Source organism: Pelophylax lessonae, assembly GCF_965119305.1.
Source record: "Pelophylax lessonae genome assembly, chromosome: 3".
Lineage (NCBI taxonomy): Eukaryota > Metazoa > Chordata > Amphibia > Anura > Ranidae > Pelophylax > Pelophylax lessonae.
In genome coordinates, this window is record NC_138770.1 from 599,648,862 (window position 1) to 599,672,572 (window position 23,711).

Here is a 23,711-nt window from a genome sequence, read left to right on the forward strand (position 1 = left end):
TCACGTGAGTGCTTGGAGACACTCTGATATAAGGTATAATTAGCATATTTTTTATATATTTTACAGGAACAGGGACACATTGCGTTATATATCAGAGGGGCATTCATGCTTATACTATAGATAAGAGAGCAGCAGGAAAGGAGGATCATAGAGTGGGCAGAGCTGACAGGCAGAGAGAAGAGCTGAGGATGACGGAGGCACGTAAAATGACCACAGTGTCAGGGCTCAGCAGCCATGATAAACTGTGGTCAGTTTACAGGGTGGATGTCAGAACCAGGCAGGATCAGCCATGTATTTCATGTGATACAAGGGGTGAAATTCCACAGCACAAGCACTGTGCTGTATAATGTTTTTCAGGGTAACAAACACTTTAAGACACCCACAGGACTTTAATTTAAATGATATGTGTTCTTTTTTCCATTTCATCCTTGAAGCGACATCAAAGGACCTTCGCCCAGCTGTACTGTATTTTATTAATTTTTTAGCCATAACCATAGCCTTTAGTACAATGGAAGTTCCCACATTCTCATGCCTTCTTTGTGGCAATAGCTTGTTTATTAGCCCTAAACATGATCAGAATTCACTAAAAAACGTAATCCCTGATGGATTTAATGGGGTTTGCCACAAAATTTTGGTTTGCCAAACTTCAAACCAGGCTCTCAGAACCCTATGTGAACTGAACTTAAGCAGATTCAGTCATCACTCATAGTGGGAATATTTTCCAATGAAGACACCTTTCATAGTCGCCAATCTCAAAAATGTTCCCTCATTGCTGTGTTTCTCAGACAAGAATTGAGAGAATAAATCCCTAGCTGGATCACAGCAATAGAAACCTAAAGTGACCCTCTCACCAATTTAACACAGACAGGAAATCAACATAAACTAGAGGAGAATATACGTGAAGATAGTATCTAAAGTGGAAGCTAAACCCCAGACATCAGTGCTGCAAGATAACAATGCTGAATAATTGAGCACTCCTGCAGAGCTATGGGCTACAGCAGTTTTTTTGTATTAATTCAGCTTTGTATTACTAAGAAGAGGTGTTATGTCTCTAGTCTGGAAAAACTGGTTTTACCTCTTATTGACATAGTATACCATGGGTAGATACGGTGTCATTTTACGTTTGTAAAGGAAGAAAAAAACAGTTTACAGTGTGGGAGGCCATAGTATAAAAAAATAAAAACCCGCTGTATAGAGCCGGTGACTGGCTGCATCATTTATGTGATTTTCTATTTTTCCCATAGCTCCACTTTAAGCAATTAAGATGAAGCAGATGGTGAAAACATATACATATAAGCAGAGGTTACATTCAGTAAAAACAGTATGTCAAAACGCTAAGTAGATCCAAAAATATAGACAGCTGAAGTCATATAAAAATGTCAACTTCTCTTGAGTGGTATGGGAGATGGCAGACAGTGGGTCAATTAATAGAGGAACGGATGAGCTGTTCATATACTGTACATTTAGCTGCTTGTGTTTCTGAAACTACTGAACGCTTTACTTTAAAATACATTACAGTGCTTGCTTTTTTTCTTTTTTTTTTCCTCAGCTGTATGAAATGGTTATGAGCTGCTGTGCATTGCAATGCACTACAGCACATCAGAACATGCTGTGCAAAAAATGCAATTGTCGTACATTTTTCAGTGCCCACATTGATGTGAATTGAAGCCATGGGACATAAGGCGAATTGCCTTGTTCTTGCTTTGGGACTGTGTTGGACAATGCTGCCCAACACAGTTGGTGTGAACAAGCCCTAACGGATGAGCAATAGATAATCTTCTTTATCACCTGTATTTATTCAGAATAAACAGATGTTTAGCTACTCACCTGTGCAGTATCTGTTATACAATAAGCATGAGACTGCACTAGACCGTTACTGAGTACCGGATTATCTGCAATATACTAAAGAAGCAGTAGTTAGATAAATAAATGCCAATTCCAGCAAAAGGTAATATTTCAGTTTAGGGTGGACACTGTTATTATTGGCACAGATTGACATACCTGACTCCAGTGCAACATATCAAGCAAGGGTTCCTGAGATTGAATCCATTACCCTCTGCTCTCGACTTGAACACAGTACCCGCCAATTTTGGGTAGGGTGGAGAAGTCTTGAAAGGTGCTCCCCATAAATGTATTTGTGGGGGGGAAAAGTATTGGTACGCCTGCCTTTATACGCGCATAAACTTTAATGGCACCCCAGTCTTAGTCCATAGGACTCAACATTAAATTGGCCCACCCTTTGCAGCTATAACATCTTCAACTCTTCTGAGAAGGCTGTCTACAAGGTTTAGGAGTGTGTCTATGGGAATGTATGACCATTCTTCCAGAAGCGCATTTGTGAGCTCAGGCTCTGATGTGGACAAGAAGGCCTGGCTCTCAGTCTCCACTCTAATCCATCCCAAAGGTGTTCTATCAGGTTGAGGTCAGGTCTCTGAGCAGGCCAGTCAAGTTCTTCCACCCCATACTCGCTCATCCATGTCTTTATGGACCTTGCTTTGTGCACTGGTCTAAATCATTTGGTGGAGGGGGGATTAAGGTGCGGGGTGTGTTTTTAGGGGTTGGGCTGGGCCCCTTAGTTCCCATGAAGAGAACCCTTAAGGCGTCAGAATACCAAGACATTTTGGACAATTTCATGCTCCCAACTTTGTGGGAACAGTTTGGGGATGGCCCCTTCCAAAATGACTGCGCACCTGTGCAGAAACAATGTCTATAAAGACATGGATGAGCGAGTTTGTGGTGGAGGAACTTGTCTGGCCTGCACAGAGTCCTGACCTCAGCCCGACAGAACACCTTTGGGATGAATTTGAGTGGAGACTGCGAGCCAGGCGTTCTAGTCCACATCAGTGCCGGACCTCACAAATACACTTCTCGAAGAATGGTCAAAGATTACCATAGACACACTCCTAAACCTTGTGGACAGCCTTCCCAAAAGAGTTAAAGCTGTTATAGCTGCAAAGAGTGGGCCAGCTCAATACTGAACCCTACAGACTAAAGCCCCGTACACACGCAACCATTATCGGCCAACCGATCGTGCGTCTTTTGTCCAGAGTTGTGTTTTGTTGGTTGGAATGTGCCTAGACTGCACACGAATTTTCTCGCTGAACAAAATTCTACTTCAGAAGTGATGTCATGTGTTGGGTTGCTTTCTTTGTGTTCTTTCTTCTCTGAGCATGCCCAGACTTGCTCATCAGATTTTTCCCTGTCGAAATCTGTACTGACTGCACGAAAATCGGCCGTTGTGTTGACGGCCAACAAAAATTTTATAGTCTGCACACCAGGTTTTTTTTCGGCCGAAAAGTCGGAGTTGGTTGTCGGAAGCATCATACTAACAAGCCGAAAATCGGCAGATCGGTCGTCGGACGAAAATTCCCTGCTAATTTTCGACGCGTGTGTACGGGGCTTAAGACTGGGATTCCATTAAAGTTCATGTGCCTGTAAAGGCAGGGTCCCAATACTTTTGGTAATAGAGTGTAGATAAAATACTCACCTTTCCCTAACTTTTGCAGTGCAGTGGTTGACAACATCCTTCTGTTCACAAGATCCCTGAGAATGTTGAACAGCCAAAATCTCATGAGAAGAGGATGCAGCACAGTGCAGGACTGTCTTCTTGTGAGGTATGGGCTACTCAACATTCTCAGGGATCTGTCCGGAAGGAGGATGATGTCACCCCTCACCTAGGTGCTGTGGAAGGAAGTGGGGGAAAGGTAAGTGTTGTTTCCTGCACGGGTACTTTTATGCAGGCTTTTAGGGAGGGAAGGGAGGGCAACTTGAATAAGCTAACCACTTTAAAAGAGCAGTATGGCCAAAGCTTCTGTGGCCATACTTCTCTTATGAGTCACAAGAGGGCCCTTTTACTTTTTACTTTTGCTCTCCTGTGACCCAGAGTCAGCTAATAGCGTGTTATTGCCCGCTATAAGCTGACGTCACAGAGCCGCTCCAGGCTCTGGAAGGATCCCGATCATATTGACGGGATCTGCACAGCTACCTGATTGATAGCTGGCTCTGGCTCTCAGCACACAACTGAGAGTGGAAGCCAGCTTCTCCCGCCCCCTCATCAGCTTGGCACTACAGTGAGCACTGTAGGGGCAGAACAGAGAGAGGTGCACTGGCAGACCAGTAACTGAGTGATTAACAGTCATGTGATCGCTCAGTTCTTGAGCTTAGAGCTGACGTGGGACAGCTGCAGCATTACACTAATGCTGAAGCATAGAGGTGAGTATGGATGTTTATTCATTTAATTTTATAACTCTAAACTTGTCCTTTAACCACTTCAATACCAGACACTTTCCCCCCCTTACTGCCCAGGCCAGTTTTCAGATTTCAGCGCTGTCACCCTTTGAATGACAATTACGCAGTCATGGAATATTGTACCCATAGGACATTTTTATTATTTTTTTCACACAATTAGAGCTTACTTTCAGTGGTATTTAATCACTGCTGGGTTTTTTATTTTTTGCTAAAGAAAGGAAAAATTACTACAAATGTGAAAAAAAAAATTTATCGGTGGCCGATAGTTATCTGTCATCGGTTGTGTCCGATCACACCAGCCGCTATTTTACAATAGGCCAGGCAGGAAGGGGTTAAAAAACAACACTTTTTATCATTAAAAGGCAGCATTTGAAGTGACCTTTTCTAGGCTTAAATTATGTCATCAGTCTGCACAGGCAGGAGAAAGCATTTCCTCTGTAACCTTCCCATCAGACTGTAGAGACTGTAGTAGGGGTTGATCTGTGTCAGACATTTGTTAACTAATAAAAATGAGAGAATAACAAAAATAAGGCATTGTCAGGGGAGTACTGCTATCTCAATATGTGAGAGGTAATAAATACCTGGAAATGTTACATTTACACATTACTTTTACAAATATATCTGATGTCTGGTACAGTTTAAAGCCAACAATAGTTATTATAATAGTAGTATTAGTAATACTATTAATTGGTATTGGTAAGGTCTCATGTCACACCATGCCCTCTCCTCACCCCATGCCCACCCAAAAAAATACTTTTTTTCACAGAATGCCTTGTATTACTCCTGTATTGGAGGACAAGGGAAGAGGGGTGGGGGTACACATAATTTCTCACCCCCCAATCAAAGAACACGTATTCTATGAATGAAACACAATTTTTTTTTTTGATGTCTCATTAGCACTAGAACTAAAATTGGTCATTCACCAATTGAGTCTGGTTCAGCAGGAACTGGACAAACCATCAGTCTTGTGCTCCCCTGCTGGAGAATTACCCTTCGATCAGCTGCTGCAGTCCCTGACCAGGGCATGCTGACAGGGTGGTTGCTTCTGTCAGAATACATTGCCCTGGCAAGGAAAGGGGGTGGGGATAGCAATTCCTCCATCCATCTTGTTTGTGTGGATGGAGGAATTGGTAAGTTTTGACCAATGTATGGCCAACTTCAGATTCTTACAGCTAATAGAGTTTGTGAGCTCTGCATGGCAACATTTCTGGGAAATAAGAAGTAAATGTTACGTACAGTGATTGGTGCACTTCCCCTCCGGAAGTCAAGAGCTTCTTTCTGTTAAAGAAAAGAAAATAACACATTTTTCACGATAAAATGAACCACTAAAGGATCAGGCTTATTTCTTACCCTTGTTGTTTACAAATTAAAATCAGTACTTTTTTCTAGAAAATATCTTAGACCCTAGAGAATAAAATGGAGATCGTTGCAATACTTTATGTCACACCATATTTACAGCTGCAATTTTTTGGGAAAAAATACACTTTTTTAAATAATAAAATAAAAAAAACAGTAAAGTTAGCCCAATTTCCCAATAAACGACGCTTTAAAAATCTCTACAGGTTACCAGTTTAGAGTTACAGAGAAGGTCTAGGGCTAGAATTTTTGCTCTCACTCTAACGAGTGTGGCAATACCTCACATGTGTGGTTTGAACACCGTTTACATGAGGCGCGACTTGCATATGCATTTGCTTCTGCGTGGAAGCTCGGAGGGACAGGGCTCTTTAAAAAAATGTTTTCTTATTTATTTTACTTTCATTTTTAAACTGTTACCTTTAAAAATAAATGTTTTGTATCACTTTTATTCCTATTACAAGGAATGAAAACAAACGGACAGGTCCTCTTTAATATGAGATTAAAAAAAAAAAAATTGGCCCTTTAAGGCGGTTGGGCAAAGTGATGTTTGACCTCGCTTCCGGTCCTCCAATGGCATGGAGTGGAGTGGGGGCCACCTTGTCCTCACTTGACCTTCTGCCCATCTGCACAGGGGATCAGATCATTTTCCCCGCTACTGATGGCTCCGGTAAGCTGGGAAAACGACCGTAAAGTGGTAAGAAGGGCACCTCTCCCGCCACCCATGAAAGTGATCCTGTGGCGAATCCGCCGCTAGGACCACTTTTATGTTAAAGCAGACAGCCTGCTGTGTAGAAAAAAAAAAAAAACGGGGTATGGCAGCTATCTGCTGCCATAATCCTGGTATTTAATGTCAAGTAGCAACGTAAATACATGGTGGGCGGTTCAGAAGTGGTTAAATTACATTTAAATATATTCTACACAAGCTACAAAACCTATTTTTAAACATTTAAATATGATCTACAGAAGCTACAAAACTTACTTAAAGTGCATGTCAGATAAAATTAAAAAACAAAAAAACATATGCAGTACATCTTTGCAATTTATGCAAATTTCCCCATGTTTTTTTCAGTGCAAATATAGAAAATGACCTGTTGATTTTCCAAAACTGCACTCAGCAACTAAATCCTGTTGCGGAATGAAAACACAAACATTGACACTAAGGGGTTGATTTATTAAAGGGAAATATACTGTGAACTTTGAAAAGTGCAGTTGCACTCTGCAAGTGCAGTTGCCCCAGAGCTTAGTAAATGAGCAGAAGTTCTGCTGACTTCCAATATCCAAACTCCAATCAAGTGCAAGCAAAAATTCCGTTTTTTTTTTTCCTTGCATGTGATTGGGTATTCCTTGCAAAGTGAAGCCTTGCCTCATTTACTAAGCTCTGGAGCAACTGCACCTGCAGAGTGCAAAAGCACTTTGCAAAGTGCATAGTCTGTTTGCCTTTAGTAAATCAACCCCTAATTATTTTGTAGTCCAAAAATAACAACTGGGAGGGTTACAGGATACCTATAGAGTTACTCAACGTCATTATCTACATTTTTATCTTTCTCACTTATTCCATAATTTTCATCTAATTCATTTCCTCCAAATTTACTTTGAGTCTCTTCCAATTTTTACTGATACAATATAGGCAACATTATGTGAAGTCCTCATACAAACATACGTTTCTACTCATTTGATACAGGTGTATGTTACTACCTATATTACCGCAGCTACTTGTACTTACAAATTCTTCCTGTGTGTGGCGCTATTCGCCTCTTCCGCTGACCCTCTGCATCCTCAGCTCCCGTGGGAGGCACTGGGTCCATGTCCCACCGTCATTGCCAGCTACTGCCGGAGCCACCATGTAAGTTGTGAGACTGTGGGGGCTTTTCCCTCCCTCTCCCCTCCCCTCTCAGCTTTTTAATGACCATCATGCTATGCAAAATTGCAAAATACTTTTATACGTATTATCTTTTTGTTTATAGATATGGATCATACACCTACTCTTGAAGAAGTGGCGATACTAGGCCACGAAACGCGTCAGTTATGGATGTTATGATCATACTCAATTTACTTTATTATTGTCTATTGCTATGCTGGTTCTTTCAGGCTGGCTTGGGGACCATTCATCATTTGTATTACTCCAGTTTTTTATATACCATGCATTGTTTATTTTGTATATTATGACTATATGATATATATATATATATATATACAAAAAATAATAAATACTATATTTTTACCGACTAGCCCTGTCATTGTCATGTCTCTCATACAAAGTCCCAACATTTTGCCTTTTGGCTTTTTTTCTATATGAAATTTGGGATGGAGACACATGGTTACCCCACCATGTGCCTCATTTAAAGTCCCGCCCTCCTTCCCCCCTTTCCCTATAGAGTTACTCAAAGCCAAGGATGTAGGATTTCCCCATCGGTGTTTTGAAAGTGGGAGCGAGCGCCAATGCACAAATTCAGAAGTGTAAATTCAATAAGACAGCTCATACCTGCCCAAAGTTACGGTGTTGATCTCAGCCCCTGCTCCGGGTATGCCCTTTAATGCGTTTCATTCCCCAACATTTGAGTTGTTAGGCTGAATCATGCAGAGGCGGCAGCTTACAAGGGACCTTGATTATGGTGGTGAGAGAGGTATCCGGCCATTTTGCTGGCACACAGTTACATACATGGTTTGGTATGTCTAATGGCAGTTTTCTGCTTTGTTTCTTAGGATATATTTTCTTGGATGCTGTAACTAAGCACTTTGCTGGTGCCTTCTCACCAATTAGTAATCTTGGTATGTTCCCTTGCCCCCTTTTTAATTTTGTGGGTCATTTTTGGCCTATTTTGTTCTTTATTTATGTGGATGGCGGGTGGAAGTGGTTGGATTGAGTTGCTTCTCCCCTATTTTGCCCTTTTTATATAATTTTAACATTTTCTCTCTTCTGTTGTGCCTTTAAAGTCCGCAATTTTTTGTATATTGGATATGGCACGGATATGTTTTGGATATGGCACGGTGGGAGTTCCTAAACTTTGAAACTGGTGTGCCAGCAATCAGGAACACTATAGATGGCTGCACTGCTCTGAGGACACTAGGACAGGTGTGGCACCAATCAGAAACACTGTTAATCGAGCACACTAGTCTAGTGACACTGTAACAGGTGTGGTGTTGATCAGGAACATTGTTGCTGGTTTCACTGGCTCTGGTGACATTGGCACTGGTGTGGCAGCAATCAGGAACACTGTTGTTGGCTTACAGTGGTCTCCTGAAACTGGGACTGGTGTGGTGGTGATCTGGAACACTGTTAATGACATAAACTGCCAGTGACACTTCCAGCTGGTGTAGCAGTGATTAGAAACACAATTGCTGGTTTACATTGGTCTTGAAGCACTGGGACTGGTGTGGTGTTGATCAGGAAGACTGTTCCTGACTTACACTGGTCTTGTAATATTGAAACTGGTGTGGTGATCAGGAACACTGTTGATGATATACAGTGGTCTGGTGCCACTTGGACTGGTGTGGTGGCTGTCACTCAGGATTACCGTTAATAGCTTACATTGGTCTAGTGACACTGGGACTAGTGTGGCAGTCACTAGAAACACTGTTACTGGCTGCACTGATTTGGTGACACTGTTACTGGTGCAGTGGTGATTGCTGACACTGTGACTAGTGCAGTGGTGATTGCTGACACTGTGACTAGTGCAGTGGTGATTGGGGACACTGTGACTAGCTGCACTGTTAAGGTGACACTGGGACTGGTGTTATGATAATCAGAGATACTGTGACTGACTGCACTAATATGGTAACCCTGACTGGTGTGGGTGTGATTGGGGGCACTGTGACTGGCTGCATTGGTCTTGTGACCTTCTACTGCTGTACCAGTGATCAATGACAATGGCTGGCTGCACTGACATATAGTGATATCAGAGAACCCAGTCACTGTGCATGATCGCCGCCTCAGCAGTACAATGTCACCATAGCGTCTGTGTGTTAAAAACATGATCACAGTGACTCTGAAATAATTATTGATCAGATACACTAGCTTACTGCACTGGCATAGTGTCATCAGTGCAGCCAGCCAATGTCTCTGATCAACAGATAGAGCAATACAAAGTCACTATAGTGACACTATATTGCTCGGGAGGGGGGTTGGTGTGATTATACTTTGGGTGACATTTTATTAGGTTTAATTGGCCACCACATGTGCAGAGGTGTGGATTACCTAGCACTGCGCTATGCTTCAAAAAAATACGAACATACTTATTTACACTGTCCACACACTACCACAACGCAGTGGTTTAAACTTGCCACTCAGGAGACAAGGCAATTGGAATTGTCTTGGGGTGACACTGCACTGGAATAGCCACTCAAGGCAGCCCCACTGCACCTGATGCAAATAGACCCCTCCTCCTGATATCTTTTCTGGTCATCCTGCACCTCCACAGAGCTTCCCCATAAACCTAAATAAAGCCATGAGCATACTGAACAAATCTTTTCAGTTCCCCTGCTGTTCATACTATTGGAGCAGGGGCGTATCATGAAATCAGTGGGCCTGTGTGAAAGATAAAAAGTGGGCTCTAGGCATTGTTAAAAAAAAATGCTCAGTGGAGAAATGTGCCCGTGGCTTAAATTGCCCTAATATTGGGTATGGCTTAAAGGGGGTGCAGTTTAATAGAGTCTGAGATGACTTGCATGTTAAATAGGGATTGCATAGTGTGGAATGTACAGTAGTGGGTAGTATATGCAGAAGAAGAGTGTGGAGTGTTTGGTGGTTAGTATGGACAGGAAAGGAGTACGGAGTATATGGGAGTGGGTAGTATGTGCAGGAGAGGAGTGCGGAGTGTATAGCAGTGGGCAGTATGTGCAGGAGAGGAGTATAGTGTATGGAGGTGGGTAGTATGTGCAGGAGAGGAGTATAGAGTGTATGGAGGTGGGTAGTATATGCAGGAGAGGACAGTGGACAGTGTCAGTAGAGCAGTGGATGGAGTTTGTAGTTTTTTTTTTATGTATTTATTGTTTTAAAATTCAATTTGGTTTTCATTTTTTTCACAATCCTTTTTTTGGGGTATGGCAGGGCGTGGGGCCCGTGTGCGCTGAACACCCTGCACACATGGATGATACACCACTGCAATGGAGGTTCAAAAATACAAGAATCCATTGTGATAACTATCTAGCATCTACAAAAAGAGAATCCCATAGGACACTCTTTGTACAAGTATGCATTGGAAAGAAATCTGAAGAATTACAGGATAACGACAAACAGATCTTACCACCACTGGCACACTCATACTTCGATTCCTCTGTGTTCTCTCCTGTTAATCAAAAGATTAAAATGAGACTTAGAGGAGGACAATATCAGTCATTTAGCATAGGGTTTGATGTAACAGCCTTAGAAGAATTATTTCTTCAAAAGCCTTAGTGAACCAATTACCTTATTCAATAAAGAATTCTAATTGATTCCAATTATAGCAAGATTCATTAACAAATGGTTTCTCTGTATATCATCATAACCTAGTAGCACATTATTATCACAGCAGTACCTGTTTGCTATGGATACAGGCCATCAATGTGTCCGGACTCGCATTGTTGACCATGTGCCAGAGGTAATTTCTCTGTAATTGTTCATTCTTAAGGTCAAATGTCATAGTTATCCCACCAGTCAGGTTCACAAAGGCTTCTTCAGGGAACCCCCAGTGCAAATTTTGGTATGAACCCAAAAGTCTGAAATACAAAAGAAGCAAAAAAGTATCATTATCAGAAAATATCATATTTGCTTGTTTTGAACTTTTTTTTTACATTTCTTCAGTTACTTTCCGGGTTTCCATGCCTAGGCAACTGATGTAATACATCTCAGGAGTCTTTAGTAGGGGAGAAGAGGCTTTCTCAGCTAAGCACACCCTCCTGCTTGTATGCTTGAGCTAAGGGCAGGTGGATTCCAGGAAGTAAATGCTACATGAATCATTTGCACTTACTCAAGATGGCCTTGGCATGAAATGCTAGGGGGCGTATTTCAAAGTGATTTCTCAACAAAAAAAAAAACATGGAAAAATAGATGGATGGTCGAGTTAGCTTTGAATCGGAAAGCATGAATTAAATAGCATTTTTGGTTTGTGGTGCTCAGATAAAGTGTACTTTCACTACAGTCCTTGCAGCAGCAACTAGGGAACTGAACTACACTGGGGCACCATTGGAAATGTCCACATTTTGAGCAAGAACTGACATTGACTCAGGAGGGATAGTAGCAGCACACTATCACAGCAGTCAATAGGATCTCTTACACATGTCTGTACTCACAATTGTCGCCGGATACTTGGATGCCTCCTTCAGATATCAGCCAGACATTACTCCTATGGAAGCTCTAAACCAGATCCTCAGTAGAGTCCCTCAGTCAGTTCCAGCAAAGTTCAGTATGATAGGCCCCCAGTTCTAACACAGCTGGGTCCTTGATGAACAAGTGTATAAGCATAGCTGGACTGCCCAGAAGGCTGAGAACATCTCCTCCTGGACAAGAACCTGCTGTTCAAAGTCTCAGCCTATTAATGCACTCCCCAGCCACCTAATGGGCACACTCCCCCAGGAATTGGCTGAGATCACATAAACATCCAGGCTGACTATTTGACTCTTCCAGCCTACTGAATTCCAGAACCCTCCAGAAGGCAGGGGGAAGCAGTCAAATCTGAAACCAGTGAGACACACAACAGCCCAAATTAATCACAAGCTGAATATAGGAGGGCTACAGGAACTAAATTTACCTAACCTAACTAGCAGCCTATCTAGGAGCGTGCTACAGATATACTTTAACCACTTTACCACCGGAGGATTTTGCTGTCTTAAGTCTGGGCCACTTTTTGCGAATTCGGCGCTGTGCGACTTTAACCGAAAATTGCGCGGTCGTGCGACGCCATACCCAAACGAAATTTATGTCCTTTTTTTCCCCACAAACAGAGCTTTCTTTTGGTGGTATTTGATCACCTGTGCGATTTTTAGTTTTTGAGCTATAAACAAAAAAAGAGCGTAAATTTTGAAAAACAACCATATTTTTCAAATTTTTTTATATGAAATTCCCCCCCAAAAAAATGTAAAAATCAAATTTTTTTAAATTTTTGGCCAATTTGTTTTCTGCTTCCTATGTTTGGTAAAAAAATTCACAATAAGCGTATTTTGATTGGTTTGCGCAAAAGTTATTGCGTTTACTAACAAAGGGAAAGATTTCTGTCATTTTTGGTGTTTTTTTTTTAACGCATAATGGCAGCAATCTGCGATTTTTTTTGCGGGACTGCGACATTGCGGCCGACAGATCAGACCCTTGACTGACATTTTTGACACTTTTGGGGGTACCAGTGACATTACTGCAGTAATCAGTGCTATATATATGCACTGTTATTGTAAAAATTACACTGGCAGGGAAGGGGTTAATTTTATTGGAGAGGGAGGGGTTAATGTATGCCTGGTGCTTACTGACGTGTGTGGGGGGAGGGGACTATGTGACACAGGGACAGATCCAGGGTTCAGCTATGCTGAACCCTGCAATCTGACCCTGCCTGTCACTTAGGAGATCCGCCCGCTTGTGTTTACACAAGCAGGCGGATCTCCACACTAGATCCCCGACGATCGGGGAAGAGCGGCGGCGATCGCCGCTGCTCCTCCCCTGGCCCGACTCCCGCTGTGACTGAATACAGCGGGAGCGAGCCTCCGGGCGGCGCGCGCACGCCGCCGAGAAAGGGGAGTGTCTGACGTCGTCAGACGATAATGAGCCACTCTGCCGCAGTAATATTACTGCAGGCAGACGTAAAGTGGTTAAGACATGAATCACTGGTGAATACCTCTGCGCTTGTGAATTGGACTCAGTGATACAAAAAAAAACCAAAAAACTATACTTAATATGTAGACTATAGATACAATGCTCCGCATAAACTAGTACACCCCCAACAGATTTGTCAGAAAACCTTTACTTTTCTTTCAGAATCAACATTTTCTATAGGACACTACACTACAAAATACTCCCACAAATTTTGGCCATTGATTGCAACCAAGATTTGTTAATTTGCACACACAAAAAAGTATTTTTCCTAACAAATTCATTCAAGACCATGTTGCAAAAATGAATACACCCCAATGAAAATCTTAGAAGCAAAGCTAAATTTTAGACAACAAAATCCTAATTAACAAGAATTCAGCTACAGGGGACTTTTTTTTATATAGAAGAAGGTGGTTGGCTTTTTATCACATTTGAAGATTGGAACTTTTCAGTTTATATCTTTATGAACTCACTAGATTTATTATAATTTTTGCATACTTGATTGGGTCATCCATAAGTAAAGTTCATGAATTTCTTTTGCACCATTGCATTTATTGATATATTATTTTCATTTGAACAACTGAACACCCATCTTTGCTAATTATTTTGAGGCTGTGCAATCCCATATTACACTTCATTATACTTTAAGACATATTGTGGAACTTAGCTTATCTGGTTAATGTTAACTGGTGAGCTAAAACAATGTGACCAAGTGATCTAACTTTTTCTTAAAGGTCATCAGAAAGACAAAAACAATTACTTTGCATAGGCCTTTTCCAAGAGACAAGGCCAGAATTCATTGGCAGAGGATGGTCGAACATATAGGAGCTCTTCATTCCAAAATGGCAGCATATCGTCTATGACTATGTCCACCCACTCTCCGAGATGCCACAACTAAACAAAAAAAAATATATATATATTATTATATTAACAAATAAAATCTTCAAGCCTAGCTCCAGCCAAGTTTTCCCATGCAGTTGGGATGTGCCCGCACTGCACAAGTCAACTGATAGTTTTGTCTAGGGGTTAGGAGAAAGCTTACACTCATCTGATCCTTCATTCCACCGGAAAACAGCACTTCCCTACGGCCCATCGGTGGACTGTTCCTGGTCTATGGCGCCTGCTCTGGGCTTGGTGACCTCAGGAACAGTCCGTAATTCAAGACCGATGGACTGCGGAGATTCCCAGACTGACCTGGTGCTGGGAGGATCAGAGGATTAGGTAAATGTATCTCCCTTCTTCTCTCCCCTAGGTAAAAACTAACAGTTATTTCACATGGGAAAAACGTTTTTTTATGCAGGAGATGGGCTTTAAATCTTTTTTAAAAGCTTTAAGGCTAATAAAAAAAAACTAATCGTTATATAGTCTCATATAAGTCGGTATAAGACTATATAGTTGCTATAAGTCTCATATAAGTTTTTAAGATATTATTGTAATTCCGAAAGTTGTTTTCAATATTTTTAAATCAACAACTTTCATTATAATAATATCCAGTTACCCTGACATGAAAGTCCTTGTCCAGACACTTTTTGATAGAGAGTGACAACACTCGGTCCCTGTCTCCTAATTGTACTCCTGGGTTGTCACCCTGTCACAAGGGTAAAGACAATTTTATTTTAAAAAAAAAAGTCAACATCTACATAATTTTCTAGATCTTTTTAAAGAATGTGGCTGCTATGACTGGTGCAATTTAAAAATCTCTCCTCGATCTGTTGCAAATAAGGATTCAAGTAACAATGGTTTTGTGCCTTACCCTGAAATGAAAGAGCCCAGCATAGTTTACATCATACTCTTGATCTCTTGGCATGATGTTCAGCAGTAAGTTTGGCCTCAGAGTGAGAGCCCCCATTGCACAGAGGAACCAACAGTTACCTGTAAATAATCGGTACAGACTAGTTATTCATGTTAAATTCACAGAAGTCCTTTTTTTAGATACAAAGTATGTAATTGTCTAATAGCATACACTCAAACATTTAACTCTCTTTCCCATAGAAAAAGCTTACAAAAAGGACTCCACAAAGACACACTTTGCAGATAGCCAAAGTAACACACATGCTTGGGGGTCCTATTTAATTTAAATGCATTATTTCAATTCTATGTACTATAATAAAATAAAAAAATATAAACTATACATTATTACATGCAATGTGGTCAAAACTTTGAGCCTTTGACCTCCTATTTTAGCTTTGCAGCAAATATTTTCTTTTCAGGATGGAATTAGTATCCCGATGGCCAACCCCAAAACGCACCCCCTTTTTGTCTGTATCAATTACAGAGACCTTCTTGTCATGGGTGGCCCTACTGATAGCTATGCTATACATTTCTCTTAGGATCTTTACCATGCAAGAGCCAACATTGCTTCACCGCTGTGATATTTCAGAGGCCAGAGGCAAGGAGGTTGAGCTGATTGGTCCTGAATCCCATCCTGTCCTATTTGATTCCAAAGTGTTTCCTGATTATTTGATAAGATATAATCCCACTGGTGTATCTTAGGTCTGCCCCGGAAAAATACATTTATCCGTGGTTTGATAATATTACTTGTTTTGGTGAATTTCTTTTATTGCCTATTTATTATCTGAAATCTGATCTGAAATGCTAATGTATTACTCCTAAAAATCTAATATTAAAGTATACAATAAACCTTGCCTCTTAAAGCTGTAGTAAACTCTTCTTGTTTATTTATACCTACAGGTAAGCCTATATTAAGGCTAACCAGTAGGTAAAGTAAATATTTCCTAAACGTGCACTGTTTAGGAGATATTTACTGTAGTAGCAGCTTGTGACGTCACCGTCACATGTGCAATGTGCTCTCAATGGACAGCATGCCATCCATTAAGAGAACTGGGTCATCACCCAGATGATGTCTATTTAGGTGAAACGCGTCAGCAACGCGTCAGTGCTACTGCATATTCTAAAGATATTTATCTATACAAGCGCTTTTTACACTGGATTTCTGTAAGTGTGTTTTTCCTTTGATATTAAATTGCTCTTAAAGGTACACACTATGTGAGTTTTTTGTTTCCTTGAGCTTTTCGTGGCTAGAATTTTCCTGCTGTGGGCACCAAAGATTTTCCTATCGTGATTTGTGAAAGATGAGTCTATACCTTTCTATGGAAGATCTGTGACATCTGTCATAAGGATCATCTACCTTTGTGTTAGCCTAATTGACCCAAAAAGTATACTCTTTGTTGGGTCCCTATTATCTGGTAAGCCTCCGATTCATTTATAATATTGGTGGTGGTCACATATCTATGATCATCTAAGGAGGATTCATCTGCACTCTGCTTGTTCTGTTGAAAAACAATTGACTTACTAAAAAAGAAAACAAATGCAGCTTTCATATCCAAGAATTGGTAAGCTGCAATATAATACATTTTTTATTATGGGTTTATTATTGCTTTTAATTAATATACACAACTAGGTTCCTTAGAAGTAGAGTTCACTTCTAGACACTTCAACCACAAGGGTCAACCCATTAAGGGCAAGCTGAAGTTCATAGCAAGATGGGGGTAAAATGACAACGTCATTCACTCAAAGCAAAGATGTCACCATATACCAGACCCACTTTTGTAACAATCTATACAGCCAAGGTTTATCCTTACCTTATCCTTATCCTTACCTAGTCTCTTACTCTGTAAAATATCAAATAAGCTTGTGCCATCAACTATCAGACGTGGCTTTATACCATATTCCTGTACATCAACAAAACAATATTTGAATTGGTTAGAGTTCTTTTTAATGGATGAATAAAGAGCAACAACCAAACTTAGAAGAATCAATGCAGTTGAAGTTGATATGCTAGTTTAAAGTAGTTGTTAAAGTGTTAAATCATGTAGCAGTGGTTTCTCTCACGTCTGCTAAGGAGTCGGACCAGCGCACATGAGTTTTCAGGTCTTCTCACCAAATGCCAGGACCATTATAAAGGAATCCCATTCTCTTGCTAAAATTATTTTAGGTAATGAAGAATGCAACTGAAGGAGTCAGACAACCTGGAAACATCTTGTTCTAGTAGGAGGGAGATCCCAATGGGAATAGAACTGGGAACTATGGTTATACTTTAGAAAGAAAAAAAATCAGGCAATTTTAGTGATCCAGATAAGGCCCCTTTCACACTAGTGCGACTTGTCCCGCGATTTTGGACCGCAAAATCGCATGACAAGTCGTTTTCCATTATTTTCAATGAGCCCATTCATATCAGTGCGTTTTGAAGTCACACCGACTTCAAAGTAGTACCTGCACTACTTTGGCACGATTTTAATGCGTTTTGAGGTATATAGCCCTGAGCCATTGCCGAAAGTCAACGCGATTCAAAGGTTTTACAGGGCTATATTTTCATCAGGGCTACAATGAGGTATTTGGAAATGTATCTAAACCATGAACCTGGTGCTTTACCTTTCTATCAAAAGGAACTTTTTCCTTTCTATCAAAGATTAAAACCTAATTGAAAATGTAATTCCTCTGTATCCAATAGAAAAAATTATTGAGGTTTTAGAGACTATGGATCCTAGTTCAACCTATTAAAACCAACCTATGACTAAAACATCATCTTTGGGTGGAATGGCACTTACTGTAAATTAGGCTGCATACATCACCATTATTTAGCCTGCCCCTTTTTAATTAATAATGATGATAATTTTTTTCTAAATTAAGATCATTTTAGCAAAATGGATTATATTTCAAGGACTGAATTCCTGCCATTGATGCCATTACATGGAAAACCTGATCACACTAGTTGTTAAACCTAAACTCCAGGAAAATCTACTTATTATACTAGTTAACTGAAGTTGAAGTTATACTGTAAATACATTTTTCCCCTTTTTTATAAGTGATCACATACCCTCTGTTCTCAGCTGCATAAGTAGCTCGGAGAGCTGGAGGAGGAGAAACAGTAACACGCTGGTCTTCCCAGTAAATGGCCGGGGGGAGGGGGGGGTGTCAACAGAGGACTGATCATAGGAGGAGAGCAGACTGAGTTCCAGCACAGCAAGAACACTACACAGACTATGCTGTGCTCTCCTGCCTAATGTATACAGAAATCAGAGGTACTGGGAGGAACACCAGGGAATTCACACAAAGGAAGCAATACAGAAAAGGAGACTTTTTCATACAAGTACATGATATAGCAGTCACATATCAGGAATTTGAAATGTTGGGTTTAGATATTCTTTAACCGGTTGCCGACCGCCGCACGACTATATACTGCGGCGGTCAGCCCCGGCCAGGCAGAGTGACGTATCGGTACGTCACTCGCCTGTCACTGACTTGCGAGCCTATCGCGGGCGGGCGCGCGCCCACCGAGGCGCGCGCCTGCCGCGGCTCGTTCACAGACAAGTCAGTGCGTGTGACCGGCGGACTCGATGTCCGCCAGTCACACTGCGATCGCTCCTGTGAAGGGAGAAAGACAGAGCAGCTTGTGTAAACAAGCTGCCTGTCAGTTCTCCCTGTGTAAAAGTGAAGATCTGTCCGTTCTACTATGTAGAACGGTTGATCTTTGCTTTTACACCAATAGGAATGTCCCTACACAGTTAGAATCACGCCCCTAGGACACACTTAACCCCTCCCTGTCCAATAAAGTTAACCCCTTCCCTGCCAGTGTCATTTTTGCAGTAACAGTGCATATGTATAGCACTGATTACTGCAGTAATGTCACTGGTACCCCCAAAAGTGTCAAAAATGTCAGTCAAGGGTCCGATCTGTCCGCCGCAATGTCGCAGTACCGAAAAAAAAAAATCGCAGATCGCCGCCATTACGCGTTTAAAAAAAAAACACCAAAAATGACAAAAATCTTTCCCTTTGTTAGTAAACGCGATAACTTTTGAGCAAACCAATCAAAATACGCTTTTTGCGATTTTTTTTACCAAACATAGGTAGCATAAAACAAATTGGCCGAAAAATGTTTAAAAAATATTGATTTTTACTTTTTTTTTGGGGAATTTCATATAAAAAAATGTGAAAAATATTGTTATTTTTGCAAAATTTACGCTCTTTTTTTGTTTATAGCGCGTGATCAAAAAATCGCACAGGTGATCAAATACCACCAAAAGAAAGCTCTGTTTGTGGGAAAAAAAGGACGTCAAATTCGTTTAGGTACAGCGTCGCACGACCGCGCAATTGTCCGTTAAAGTCACACAGTAAAAAATCGCAAAAAAAACCCTGGTCCTTTAGCAGCCAAATCCTCCGGGGCTTAAGTGGTTAACTATACCAGAGGGCATTGCTTTATGATTCTGTCAAAATTGAATGACTTTTTTTTCTTATTAAAGAGCACCTATTACTATTACTTGGGCATGATACTTCTTACACTTTGTAAAATATTCATCTACTTTTTATGTCTGTAACTTTCTGTTCAAAAAAAGTTTATGTTGAAAAAAGTATAATTCACTGGAAAATAGTATATAGTTAAAACGAGAATCACTGTTATTTACATTTTTTTCTTAGTTTGAAATGCAGAGTAAGTGCTGGTTCACACTAACGCGGCACGACTTCGGGGGCGACCTGTGAAGTTGCGTGCACTGCGACTTCGGCGCGACTTGCACAGACTTCATATAATGAATGTCTATGCAAGCCGCTCCAGGTCGCCCCGAAATAGTACAGGAACCTTTTTCTAAGTCGGAGCGACTTGTGTCTATTAGAACGGTTCCTGTAGCACACAATGGACCGCGACGGACCGCGACTTGTCAGGCTGACAAGTCGCGGTAGTGTGAATGGACACTAAGACTGTGTAAAAAAAAAAAATATTATTATAAGGAGTATACTTTATGAATGCTAACTTTTTACTGCAATGTTTCATTATTTGGGCATACATGTATAAAAGAACAGTATTTTTATAACAGTATCAGCATATGTGGTATTATTTGACTCAAATGATTTATATAGGAATGTGTTTAAAGTTACACTTTACTAAGTAAGGAAAGGTTTGTATTCCCTTCTCCTAAACAACCTTCTGATGGACATAAATAGATTCAAATTACACTGTGCATATCTGTCCTGTTCTAGGATTGTACACATTCACTAATTGACACACATATTTTATAGATCTCCATACACAAGCAAATGCTAATACAACCATACAACCAGGGAACTGATATGTTTTACATTATTTATTTGCTGTTTTATTTAACTTATCATGTAATCATTTGCTGTTTGGTGTTAAATAAATTTTTGATTTATAAATACTGAAGTTCATTTCATCTTTGAGTGCTTTGAGGTATTTTTTCAAAGTTTAAGAAGTACCAAAATAACATTTAATGAGGATGTTGTCCCTACTGTAGAGAATAATCAGTTTAAATCTCAGATGTCCTGGAATAAACTGCAAACACCAAAGGTAATGAAATGTCTCAGGAAGCTCACTACAATCTATTAATCACACACAACTGCAAGTACCTAACAACCAAACAGTTAAGATCAGTACATGACACAAGCATCAATAGACAACAAAAAACAATAAATGTGTTTATATTCTCTTATATAATTATTGAAAAGTGATATTTTTTCTCTTTCTATTTATATACATGTTATATATAGGTAATGGCTTTTGGCAAAATGAATTTAATTGTTACTTTGCAGTTTTCAATTGTTTAATGTTTTATATCTTTTTTGTATTTTCTATATAAATACCACATGTGATACAAGTGCCTCTGTGATGCTAAGCTCTCTGCCTCTCTGTTTAAAGCGGAGTTCCGGCCACAAAAAAAATTTCAATAAACATACCCCCGGGACAGTCAGGGCTAGTACATTCCACAATGGATAGCCTCTGATCTGTCCCGGTTCCCACTTACCTGCAAGAAGAAATACTCACTTTTAAAATTTCTTCTCCAGCGCTGCCATCTCTGTTGTGGGCAGCTGAAGCCAGCGCGATCCTCTTCTGTGTCTTCTTCCGCGTCTTCTCCCAGAATGCGCCTGCACCGGCCCCTCTCGTCACTTCCGGTGCGTCGCCGCATTCCTCCACAGCTTCTGGGCATGCCCAGAAGCTGTTTAGCAAGGAATGCGGCGTTGCACCGGAAGTGACGAGCGGGGCCGGTGCCGGCGCATTGATTCCTGGGAGCGATGACGTTCAGCTCCCAGGAATCATTGCAAAGCGGAAGTGACAGCGCATGCCGTGCGGCCGAGGGAGGAAGTGGAAGGAAGGTGAGTATTTTTTTTTCTGCAATTACAAGGTAAGTAAAAAAAAAAAAAAAAATCCTAACTACCCATTTCTTTTTCAGGTGAGCTATAGCAAGCGGATGGCCCAAAATCGACTATGTCGATTTTGTGGCCGGAACTCCGCTTTAAGTCCTCTTATGTACATTATAGGGTCAGAAGTTTGTGGACACCTGCCCGTATTTTATAAGCCTGTGGACTAGAGCTGCAGGATTAATCATTAAAAAATCGCAATCTGGATTTACCCCCCTCACAATCCTAAAACGGCATTTCTTTGATTTATACAGTGTAGAGCCGTTCTCCGCTCACTCACAACTGCCAAAAAAAAAAAAGAGCCTCTGACAAATGTTTATCAACATTGTTAAGGCTGCGAGATAACTATTAACACAATGTTTTACAATGTATCATTTCCTTCTTTTAGATCAATAGAATAAACTAAGGCTGCATTAACACTTGAGCATATCGTTTTCGCACATTTTTTACCGCGATTTTACCGCAATTTTCAGGCGTTTTTTTCAGGCGTTTTTGGAGGCAGGCATTGACATCTATCAAAAATGCTGGTAATCAGCCCAAAAAGAAGCTCATGTACTTTTTTCAGCTACAGGCATTTTGCTTCAGGCGTTCAAACGCTCAGATGTGAACAGGGGCCATTTAAATGAATGGGGTTTTACTTGTTGGGCATTTGGAACGGTTTTTTTGAGCGTTTTTGGAGCTGAAAAATGCTCAACAACGCCCAGGTGTGAATGGAGCCAAGGTTGTAAACCCATTAAATTTTTTTTTTTTCAACCTGAAAGAGAAACACATAATGAGCTAGTATGCATCGCATACTAGCTCATTATGAAATACTTACCTTAGAACGAGCCCCCGCCGTGCCACCCGCTTACCTGTATGACGGGCGACATGTTCAGTCACCCGTCATCCGGGATCGCGGCATCCGGCCATCTGATTGGCCGGAGCCGCGGTGACGTCACTCCCGCGCACGCGTGTGGGAGCCGACGGTCACGGCACGGGGCTCTGAAGGAACGGCACCAGCGGCCGTTGCTTCAGAGCGCATGCGCTAGTGATGTCACTGGCTGCATGTAAGGTAAATATCTCCTAAACGGTGCATGTTTAGGAGATATTTACAGTACCTATAGGTAAGTCTTATCATAGGCTTACCTATAAGTAAAAGTGTCAGAGGAGGGTTTACTTCCTCTTTAAGTCTGTAAAGGAGGGCAGTTTAACCTCTTAAAGACTAAACCTTTTTCTGATACTTGCTGCTTACAAATTAAAATCAGTATTTTTCGCTAGTAAATTACTTAGAACCCCCAAACATTTTATATATATATGTATATATATATATATATATATATATATATATATATATATATATATATATGTGTGTGTGTGTGTGTGTATATTTTAGCAGAGACCCTAGAGAATAAAATGGCGATCGTTGCAATCTTTTATGTCACACTGTATTTGCGCAGCGGTCTTTCAAACCCAGTCCTTTGGGAAAAATTACACTTTAACCACTTAAGCCCCAGAGGATTTGGCTGCTCAAAGACCAGGGCCTATTTTGCGATTCGGCACTGCGTGACTTTAACTGACAATTGCGCGGTCGTGCGATGCTGTACCCAAATTAAATTGACGTCCTTTTTTTCCCACAAACAGAGCTTTCTTTTGGTGGTATTTGATCACCTGTGCGATTTTTACTTTTTGCGCTATAAACAAAAAAATAGCGACAATTTTGAAAAAATAACAATATTTTTCACATTTTTTTATATGAAATTCCCAAAAAAAATTTAAAAATCTAAATTTTTTAACATTTTAGGCTAATTTGTTTTTTGCTACATATTTTTGTAAAAAAAATCGCAATAAGCATTTTTGGATTGGTTTGCGCAAAAGTAATTGCGTTTACTAACTAAGGCAAAGATTTATGTAATTTTTATTGTTTTTTTTTTTAACTAGTAATGGCGGCGATCTGCGATTTTTTTTGCGGGACTGCGACATTGCGGTGGACAGATCGGACCCCTTACTAACATTTTTGACACTTTTGGGGGTACCAGTGACATTACTACAGTAATCAGTGCTATACATGTGCACTGTTACTGTAAAAATTACATTGGCAGGGAAGGGCTTAACTTTATTAGTGATCAAGGGGTTAAGTGTGTCCCTAGGGGTGTGATTCTAACTGTCAAGGGGCATGGCTTGTGATGTA

General features: G+C 40.6%; 1 protein-coding gene across 1 annotated transcript in view; it reads right to left on the bottom strand.

Annotated features, from left to right (window-relative positions):
• LOC309550632 (calpain-13-like) overlaps positions 1-23,711 on the bottom strand; it is a gene marked incomplete at its 5' end in the record, with an annotated part of 108,343 nt that overhangs the window by 54,583 nt on the left and 30,049 nt on the right. The window contains 7 exons of the mRNA XM_082250970.1: positions 1,828-1,902; positions 5,485-5,526; positions 10,848-10,889; positions 11,118-11,298; positions 14,136-14,269; positions 15,129-15,247; positions 16,995-17,067. Of these exons, the coding sequence (XP_082107096.1) occupies positions 1,828-1,902; positions 5,485-5,526; positions 10,848-10,889; positions 11,118-11,298; positions 14,136-14,269; positions 15,129-15,247; positions 16,995-17,067 (666 nt within the window). The remainder of the gene's footprint in view (positions 1-1,827; positions 1,903-5,484; positions 5,527-10,847; positions 10,890-11,117; positions 11,299-14,135; positions 14,270-15,128; positions 15,248-16,994; positions 17,068-23,711) is intronic.